This window comes from Homarus americanus, unplaced genomic scaffold (genome assembly GCF_018991925.1).
Source record: "Homarus americanus isolate GMGI-L3 unplaced genomic scaffold, GMGI_Hamer_2.0 scaffold39800, whole genome shotgun sequence".
NCBI lineage: Eukaryota > Metazoa > Arthropoda > Malacostraca > Decapoda > Nephropidae > Homarus > Homarus americanus.
This window is the reverse complement of record NW_024744935.1, coordinates 251,016-261,917: the sequence shown is the minus strand read 5'-3', so window position 1 is coordinate 261,917 and position 10,902 is coordinate 251,016. Positions and strand designations below refer to the sequence as shown.

Here is a 10,902-nt window from a genome sequence, read left to right as displayed (position 1 = left end):
TTAATATAAATTTATACAAGTATTAAAAATTAAAAAAATAAATAAAAATATATAATATAATAATAATAATAATAATAATAATAATAATAATAATAATAATTATAATAATAATAATAATAATAATAATAATAATAATAATAATAATAATAATAATAATAATAATAATAACAATAATAATAATAATAGTAATTATTATTATAATAATAATGATAACAATAATAATAATAATAATAATAATAATAATAATAATAATAATTATTATAATAAAAGATCAAAAGTGAGAAACAATATATGTATGTTGTGTTGTCAATAGTTAGAGAAACAATTGAGATCCTGCAATTGTGTGTAAATGAGGCAGAAAGTCAGATCAGCAACCTGGGAAAAAGTGAAATGAGTCTCCATGCACAGATTATGATTCTTCCCGCTTCAACATAAAGTCAAAAGTAGGTATTTTTTTCCTACCCAGCAACAAAAAAAAACAAAAAATGCCCATGTACAATTACTATTGTTTTTATTTATTATTTTTTTTGGGGGGAGGGAGGGGGGGAGGGGGGGAGGGGGAACTCCACCAAAGACATTATAGTAAAAGCGGCATGGCACTGTCTACCCCCTACTCTCGGATGTTAATAACTTCAGGCCGTAAAGCTTATAATCCCAGCAAGTCTTACCTGTTATCAATCTTGTCTGCTTGTTTCGCAAATCATCCTATTACTACCCATGAACACTGTTATACATTTGGGGTCGCAACTTTATCAGCAAAATCAATGCTAAAAAAAAAATAAAAAATTTCCACACATCCGGAATATAAACTTTCAACAAGATCGATGAAAAACTCCAAAACAGGAATAAAACCCAGACAAATCCGGGTCCAAAAACGAGTACATCCTACGTTAGGGAAAAACTCGGGGGGCAAAAACTGACATATTATTGGCCTTCAAGGGGAGAAGCTGAGACCAAAGCAGCCTTGGAGGGGAGGGTAGGGAGGGAGGGGCGATTGGTATCGTTAAGGTAGGAGGGAGAGAGGTAGGGAGAGAGAGAAGGAGAGAGAGAGGGAGGGAGGGGCTATTGGTAGCATTGAAGCGAACAAGGTGGGAGGGAGGAGACACGAAGGTATATATATAAGAGGTAGACTAACACCCACCGTCCGGAGACTTACTCAAATGTGTCGCCACGGAGGAATGGTAAAGTGTGGTGGTGTGTGGTGTTATGGTGTGGTGGTGTGTGGTGTGGTAGTGTTGTGGTAATGTTGAGGAGTGTGGTGTTATGGTGTGGTGGTGTGTGGTGTGGTAGTGTTGTGGTAATGTTGAGGTGTGTGGTGTTATGGTGTGGTGGTGTGTGGTGTGGTAGTGTTGTGGTAATGTTGGAGGTGTGTGTGGAAGTTACAGTGGTGTGTGGTGTGGGTAGTGTTGTGGTAGTGTGGTGGTGTGTGGTGGTGTGTTGTGGGTGGTGTGGTGGTGTGTGGTGTGGTGTGGTGGTAGTGTTGCGGGTAATGTTGAGGTGTGTGGTGTTATGGTGTGGTGGTGTGTGGTGTGGTAGTGTGTTGTGCTAATGTTGAGGTGTGTGTGTTATGGTGTGGGCAGGTTGTGTAGTGTTGAGGTGTGTGGTGTTATGGTGTGGTGGTGTGTGGTGTTATGGTATGGTGGTGTGTGGTGTGGTAGTGTTGTGGTAGTGTTGAGGTGTGTGTAGTTATGGTGTGGTGGTGTGTGTGGTGTGGTAGTGTTGTGGTAGTGTTGAGGTGTGTGGTGTTATGGTGTGGTGGTGTGTGGTGTTATGGTGTTGTGTGTGTGGTGTGTGGTAGTGCTGTGTGTGGTGTTATACAGGTGTGGTGTTATGGTGTTGTGGGTGTGTGGTGTGGTAGTGTTGTGATGTGTGGTGTGGTAGAGTTGTGGTGTGTGGTATTATGGTGTGGGAGTGATGTGGGTGTGGTGTTATGTGTGGTAGTGTTGTGGTGTTATGGTGTCAGTGGTGTTATAGTGTGGTGGTGTGTGGTGTTATGGGTGTGGAGTGTGAAGGTGTTATAGTGTGGTAGTGTGAGTTATAATTTGTGTGTGTGTATGTGGTGTTATATGTGGTGGTGTTATAGTGTAGTAGTGTGTGGTGTTATAGTGTGGTAGTGTGGTAGTGTTATAGTGTAGTAGTTTGGTGGTGTTATAGTATGGTGGTGTGTGGTGTTATAGTATGGTAGTGTGGTGGTGTTATAGTGTAGTAGTATGGTGGTGTTATAGTATGGTGGTGTGTGGTGTTATAGTATGGTAGTGTGGTGGTGTTATAGTGTAGTAGTTTGGTGGTGTTATAGTATGGTGGTGTGTGGTGTTATAGTATGGTAGTGTGGTGGTGTTATAGTGTAGTAGTTTGGTGGTGTTATAGTATGGTGGTGTGTGGTATTATAGTATGATAGTGTATGTGTGGTGATAAAGTATGATGGTGTATGGTGATATTGGGAGGGTAATGTGACAGTATTGGTAATGTTAACTTTGTACCAATGTTTACACCATGGTATTGTTTACATCATGGTGGTGTTAACTTCCTGGTATTGTTTACATCATGTCGGTGTTAACTTCCTGGTAATGTTTACATCATGGCGGTGTTAACTTCCTGGTATTGTTTACATCATGGTGGTGTTAACTTCCTGGTATTGTTTACATCATGTCGGTGTTAACTTCCTGGTATTGTTTACATCATGGTGGTGTTAACTTCCTGGTAATGTTTACATCATGTCGGTGTTAACTTCCTGGTATTGTTTACATCATGTCGGTGTTAACTTCCTGGTAATGTTTACATCATGGTAGGTGTTAACTTCCTGGTAACTACATCATGGTGGTGTTAACTCTGGTAATGTTTACATCATGGTGGTGTTAACTTCCCGGTATTGTTTTCATCATGGTGGTGTTAACTTCCTGGTAATGTTTACATCATGGTGGTGTTAACTTCCTGGTATTGTTTACATCATGTCGGTGTTAACTTCCTGGTATTGTTTACATCATGGTGGTGTTAACTTCCTGGTAATGTTTACATCATGGTGGTGTTAACTTCCTGGTATTGTTTACATCATGGTGGTGTTAACTTCCTGGTATTGTTTACATCATGTGGTGTTAACTTCCTGGTATTGTTTACATCATGGTGGTGTTAACTTCCTGGTATTGTTTACATCATGGTGGTGTTAACTTCCTGGTAATGTTTACATCATGGTGGTGTTAACTTCCTGGTATTGTTTACATCATGGTGGTGTTAACTTCCTGGTATTGTTTACATCATGTCACTTGGTAATGTGGTGTATTAACGGTAATGGCTGGTGTTAATTTACATAATGTTTACATCATGGTGGTGTTAACTTCCTGGTATTGTTTACATCATGGTGGTGTTAACTTCCTGGTAATGTTTACATCATGGTGGTGTTAACTTCCTGGTAATGTTTACATCATGGTGGTGTTAACTTCCTGGTAATGTTTACATCATGGTGGTGTTAACTTCCTGGTATTGTTTACATCATGGTGGTATTAACTTCCTGGTAATGTTTACATCATGGTGGTGTTAACTTCCTGGTAATGTTTACATCATGGCGGTGTTAACTTCCTGGTAATGTTTACATCATGGTGGTGTTAACTTCCTGGTAATGGTAATGTTTATGTCGTAATGTTTATGTCTGTGTCACTACATGTTTTGTTTATGTTCCTGTAAGATTCTGTGTCTCCTGCAGTGATCTGTTAGTAAGGACTCACAAGTGTTAAACATTCACGAGACAAAGTTAGCACATAAACTATAACATAATTTCCACCGAGACTCTACCATAACTAGACGTGTTGGTTGGTGTTAATTTGCGATTATTAAACGTACACACCTGGAAGTAACCCTTTTTATTCAGTGACATATAAACGACATTTAACTACCAGGAACAAGACTCCCCAAGGTGCATGCATGTCCTATAGTATTTCTCAAGATACTGAAGAGAGATAAAAAAACCAAGCTACTTTTTGTTATCTGTTGTTGACAAAAGTGGTTTATGTGGGATGTAAAAAGTGGTAAGGCAACGGTGCGCTAAGAGGAACTTTTTTTTGTGTGTGTATTATATCAACTTTGAGTGAACGCTTTTGTTCAGCTTGACTTGTTCACTTACCCACTGTTGTAAAAAAAAATATGGTTTCCTGTTGGTGCTAATATCAAGGTTATGACTTCGTTGTATTGATAACGACGGACCATTCTATGATATGACTTGCCTCAGGGTGAAGCGTGGATTTACCCATAATACTACTACTAATAACTACACAAATAATACTACTACTAATAATAATAATAATAATTAATAATTAAGCGTCTTAGAGAGTTAAAGGCTGGGGGAAGATTTAGACAGACATAAACTTTCAGTACAAAAAACTTGACGTGACCAAGCAAGTAATCTTTGACTCGGTGATAAGATGCTGTTGTAAAGAACGAGACGTGTTCGTAGTATACCTGTACCTGCCTTACTGGTGGTGTTGTGGAGGATAGCAAGTGGTGACAGTACGTGTTGTCCTCCCCATTGTGTGTGTGTGCATTAAATATAGAGGTAATGTTCGTGTGCGTGTGTGTGTGTGTAGAGGTGGTGTACACAGGTATAAGCATCGTGTGTAGGTGGTGAACGCGAGTGGTATACGTACGTAGGATGGTGTAGGTGTAGGATGGTGTAGGTGTAGGATGATGTAGGTGTAGGATGGTGTAGGTATAGGATGGTGTAGGTGTAGGATGGTGTAGGTGTAGGATGATGTAGGTGTAAGATGGTGTAGGTGTAGGACTCCCAAGCGACCACATAATGAACACACACTTTCCTAAACTGATTCGAGGTTCAACTGAGGTCAAGATGTTGGGTGAGTGGAGGGTGAGAGTGGTGTAGCCACTTTTTGTTTTAGTCCTCACCCGCCCACCTCATCCACAAGCAGCCACTAACACTTATAAACACAACATAAAACATATAAAAGCAGCTGAGCAGTACCAAGAAACAAGGCTTTTAGATTACTGGCAGGAGAAATTCAACATTCTGCAAAGTGGTAATGCTGCATCCTATAGTTGATCTCTTTACTGATCAGGCGGTAAAGTTGTTCAGAGAGGCAAGGTTAACGGTATTTATGTTGTCTGTTGAGATAATTGCCACACGTCTATACTATTCGGGTTAGCTTAAGCCATAATGTTACGAAGGAGAAGACACAAACCTGGGATAAGTAGTTTGGGTCGCAGGGTTACGACAAGCTGTAGGAGTCGAGAAACAACAACTTTCTATTATCCTGGGAACGACACTGTTTAGAACTTACTTCACAGATATACGAATGATTTGCATAAACTTTCCAAATGGTCGCTTAACTGACAAATATAATCTTGTATGGTAACGTGTAAGACTTTTTTCATGAGGGGGAACGCGACAGAAAAACGACAAGAATGAAACTCGAGAAAGATAAGCAGGACCATAATGCTGTATTCTTAATATGATTTTGATCCGCTGAGTCATTCTCGAGGGAGTGAATGAGTGAAAACGAGTTTGTCGCCTTGAACACAGACTGCTCTCAACTCTGGTAAATATAAACGGAATGTAAATATCATCAAATTAAGCTTAAATATTGTTAATTTAAAGCTGTTTACCAAATTCCATTAAGCTTTGTCTAGGATGTTTCAAGAGGAAGTGAAGCCTTAGTGATGAATTATTATATAAACACCAAGTATTTCCTCTGGACAAATGATCACGTATGTAAGTCCAAATCCAAGCACTTCTGCACATTTAGGTTAGGTTAGGTTAATAAAGCCCTCTTCAATTCCTGTGGATAACAAAAGAAGGTCCATTTGATCATTATAGTATATGACATGAGCACATCCACTTAATTTTCTATTGGATGCAGGTCCATCCACCTGCCATGAACTCCTACTATTTTCAAATTTCCTCACCAACCCCAAGTTCCTCCAAAATCCACCATTAGTCTTCAAGTCCAGTTCTCTTACCACCAATCTACGCACCAGCGGTTTTAACACAGATTAATTAGATCTTCCTCTCCATATAATGTTCCTACTATTACTTGTGCTAAAACCCTACATAGTTTGCATATATTATTACTAAATGGGTTCTATATAAATTTGCACTTCCTTATCCAAAACGATTATAGAGGTTTTATGCATAAAATATACTACAATATACTATTTCTACTATAAAAATAATTTCTTTTCTCAGATGCCGAGGGTGTTAGCGGCGTTGGTGGTGGCGCTAGCGGTGGTATGGCAGCCGTCAGGAGCGTGGCCACAGAGCGTCCAACCCAACGAAAGATACATTCCCAGTAAAGGCGACCCGAGCCTTCCTCAGGTGCATCCAGAAAAAGGGGGGGTCACTGCTAATGCTAAAGATCGAAACTCTCCTGTAGGACCCCCCGTTTTGAATGGTGACACACCGGCAGTAAACATCGATGAGTCAGCAGTGAACGACGCAAATGATAATCAGCCACCAACAGTTAGAAATTTAGGCTCTAACTTCGGTTTCTCTTCAAGGACTGGTGCAGCCGCTGCACCAGGATATACTGGATTAACAAGAAGATCTGCCGCTATTGAATCCCCTGAATTATCAACTGGACCTCGCGCTGCATTTCTAACAGATTCTGAGCCAGACATCGTGATTGGATCTCCAGGATTCCCAACGGGACCTGGTGGCGGCTTTGGACCAGGAGGCCCCCCTCCATATTTAACGGATTCTGACGCAGACATCGTGATTGGATCTCCAGGATTTCCAACGGGACCTGGTGGCGGCTTTGGACCAGGAGGCCCCCCTCCATATTTAACGGATTCTGACGCAGACATCGTGATTGGATCTCCAGGATTCCCAACGGGACCTGGTGGCGGCTTTGGACCAGGAGGCCCCCCTCCATTTTTAACGGATTCCGACGCAGACATCGTGATTGGTTCCCCAGGATTCTCAACAGGATTTGACGATAACATTGGGGTGGGAATTCCTAGTGTGTCAATTTCTAGTGGAACCGAATTATTTCCTTCAGGGCTTGACGTAACTTCTGGGATAGGCGCTCCAGGAATTGCCACTGGTTTTGGGACAGGAGGGTTTGGTGATGATTTAGGAGTTGGTGTTGTCTTTGATGGTGATGACGCAAAGATCCATTTACCTGGGTCCTCCTTCTCCGGCGATGACGTTATTATCCCTATATCCAGTCAAGGCAATCACCATGTACAAGCCACTGGTCCACGTTTCTCTTCAGGTCCAGATTTTGACAGGTTGGATACTGCGGGGGCTTCAGGTCAGAGAGACTTTGCAAATAATCCAGTTAGTAATGATGGCCGAAGCCTTGGTAATGGCAATTTTGCAAGAGATGATGACAGAAATGGCCAGGGTGGTCTCTTAGGAGGTATTGCTAATATTGTTAAAGGGGCTCTTGGCGGTAGAGGGCATTCGTCGTCTGGTGGGGGTGTCCTGCGAGGCCTGCTTTCATCCATCGTTGGCCGCGGTAGTAAGAGTAATCCTCTGAGGGCACTTGGGCTAGGCCCAGAAACTCTCAGTTCCTTTGCCCAATTAGCCTCTTCTAATGTAGATGATATCAGTCGTAGCTCCAATTTAGGACTGAGATTCATTGGAGATGAACTTCAATTTCAGGGAGAAGAAAAAATTAAGGATGTTTTTGATGGTGTCCGGGAGGCAGGATTAACCGCCGCGATTGTAGGACAAAACTCTTACCGTGGGTTGCTGCGAGGAAGAGGTTCCGTGGGTGACTTGGCAAAAGGTACAGCGACGAACGTAGGTAGGTTCGCTGAAGACACAGTTGGGGCAACGTATGACAGGGTCGAAGACACTCTTGGTGCGTTCGGGCGACTTGCCCGTGATCTAAAATTAGCGTTCCTTAATTCTTTGATCACTAAAGGACAAGCTACAAGAACGTTGGTGAGTGACCAGTCTGAGACTAAGTCGAAAGCCGTCGAAGGTATTATTTCAAATAAGAAGGCAGTCGCGACCGACAACATACGCGCCATAACAGGAGCATTCAGAGATTAAAACAAGAGGTCAAGTCTTTAGACATTTATGAGATGTAATGAGCTACTGAAAACCTTGATGTCAATTCAGTATTAGACAAGCCACTGGAGAATGTGTGTGTGTGTGTGTGTGTGTGTGTGTGTGTGTGTGTGTGTGTGTGTGTGTGTGTGTGTGTGTGTGTGTGTTGCCAGTAAGCCAAAACATTAAGCTTCTGATCTTCTTGCACTAGTCCTGTACTCTTGAACCGAGTTGCAAATATAGTTAGTGGACGGGATCAAGTTACTGCAGCTAAAGTATATTTTATCGCATTCTTCACCTGACTCATACAGCTAATGTATACAGTACTTAATAAATATCATACACTTACAGCATATACAGTATAAACGTTTTCATGTATGAGTATATTCCTATATCGCAAATTCTATGGATAAAATTTGGCGTAAAATATTTAAAAATTTAATTCCTTGTGTCTGATGTAATATGTACCGTTGCCTCCACATAACGAACCACGGCCTAAGTATGTGGGATGGAGTTTATTGGTTGAGGTTCATAAACAACGACTAGTGTTTTCCTGGGTTGAGAGACGCTGTTACTGCCGCCACCTCCTACAACTGCTTTAGTCACTGATGAGAGAAATAAAGCTTTTAATAAACTGACGGGAGTAATTTTTTTATTATCCTTGTGTTCAACGATTATGTATCAGACGCCTACATCGTCGAACTTTAAGTAAACCAATGACACGGTTCCTTCCATCACCGGTTAGGGAAAGTTTTAAGTTTTAATCTGTGAAGTTTTCAATATCCGGAACTTTATCAAAACACACAGACGAAGTTAATGTCAGTCAACCCCATTCCAGTCACATTAGCTTAATTGTATAACTGGTAGTTTAACTCTAATTAATATTTAAAATGTGAGATAGTTAGAGAACATCCCGTTAAGTTAAACGATGTCAAATTGCTGGTTTCATCTATTATCAAGTTAGATTGTAAATGGCCTGTGACAACTGGTAAATGAACCACTGAACGCTTAAAACCTGCTCTGCCGTACTTATTAACTAACAGATTTCTACTTATTCCTAAGAAAATCAAGAACATGTAATTAATTTAAAAGGCACGATTAACCTATTTAACTACCACCCCCTAGATGTGAGATTAAGCTGACCATTACTATTAATCTATTTATATACCACCAGTTATATCACAGCAATTTATCCAGTCAACACTACAGTTTTGTTATATCTATTTATGACTTTACAACACACTTGTATTATTCTTTCATTCAGACAACTCAAAGCGACTAACATAGTGTTTTTTATATCACCAAACAAATATTCAACAAAAATAAGCAACCTTGCTGTAAAAAAATATAACAGATCTTTAACTAAGGAACAAGGAAATGTGTTTAAATACCAAACCAAAGCAACAAAACGAAAAAAAAAATAGTAAAAAAAATCTAAACTACTAAACCTCGAGAATATAAAACTTGTTGATGATAACTAACGTAAAAGACGAGTTTTAAAAACACATTGTCATACATAAAAGGTTGAAGTTCGAGCCTACACGAACAGTTAGCCTAGTTGAATTACTTGGGTTCCCGCAACGCACGCGAGGGTTTGTCGAGGTCAACCAGTTCAGTTATTTGATAATTATGCTTTGTTTAATCTTATATGTGAGTGAGGCCTTACTGGTGGTGACGATGGAGGGGATGTGCACGAGAGAAAGCAGGAGATAAACAGATAAAGAAAGAGAGAGAGAAAAGGGGAAGTATTAGATTAGATTTGGGGAAAAGATAAGGGAGAAATATTCAAGAGGAAAATCATTGACTGGGAAAGATATTGATGTAGATTTAAGTACAAGTGAGTTTATTGATTTTGGTAATAAATAAAATATGTTGAACAATATTACAAATACTGTCCACGTAATAATGATACAGAATATTATAAATGTTCGTGATTTGTTTTTTCCTCTGTCGGGGCGGAATCTACGTCTCAGTTTGCCCGCTATTGACTCGACGCCATCTTAATGCGAAAATATATTAGCCGATGGTTGGCTTTGTTCGCAGTATATCCCCAGCATACAGTATGTACTCCACAAGGCCACTCAATATCAGTCATAGGGGCGCTTGTGGTAGAAGCGGTACTGCTCTTGCCTCGCAAGCAAGATGTCATGGGTTCGATTCCCGGGCAAGCGGAAGTTGTTTGGACACTGTTCCTAGCCCCCTTGGTCCCTGTTCACCTAGCAGTAAAGTAGGTACCTGTTGTAAATCGAAAGGTTGCGAATTCGTATTCAGGGAAAGTTGTTGGAGCTTCTAAACTTGGAGCTTCTAGACTTGAACTGAATATCAGTCTTATCATGTTACTGTGGCTCACTGTGGCTCTCCTTAATGGCAGACATCCTAAGCGTCTTACCACAGCTAATATTAGATGATCGATTATACACAGGGGTGTCCCAAGGTGGTATTATGAGTCCATTGTGATTCCTCTACGTTACTGTGTGTGTGTGTCCTGTGTGCCGTTATTGAGCTTAAAAAACGTTTTATTGGATCCTGGTTAACAATTTCATATACTTCACATTATACATGAACATACACAGCTTGTTCTCTCTTTCTTACAATAAACTGTTGCCTGTAAACTTCGTAAAGAACCTTGACATTTACTATTCTTTTTGTCAACCCTTAATGCGCCTCGTGGTCAAGTTAAGAAGTGCATCCTACTCCTTCATTTTGTTAATAATTTTATATGTTATAAAGTTGTATATTCCGCCTTCCCATTTGATGTTAATATGTTTATCATACCTTAGGAGACTCGACTTATGGCTATTTAAGGCCTGTCGCACTCGAGTTATGACAGATACAAACACTTCATCTAGAGACTTGTGGCAGCTTGGTGCTCCGGTCGGTTATTATAAAGAGACCGGTGGGTT

The 10,902-nt window shown here is 40.4% G+C and overlaps 1 protein-coding gene across 1 annotated transcript; it reads left to right on the top strand.

Annotated features, from left to right (window-relative positions):
- The first annotated feature begins 1,096 nt into the window (after positions 1-1,096).
- On the top strand, positions 1,097-8,637 carry LOC121878271 (collagen alpha-2(IV) chain-like). The gene is made up of 2 exons (XM_042384365.1): positions 1,097-1,181; positions 6,188-8,637. The coding sequence occupies exons 1-2, from the start codon at positions 1,161-1,163 to the stop codon at positions 8,000-8,002; spliced, it is 1,836 nt and encodes a 611-aa protein (XP_042240299.1). The 5' UTR covers positions 1,097-1,160; the 3' UTR covers positions 8,003-8,637.
- Positions 8,638-10,902: the final 2,265 nt, after the last annotated feature.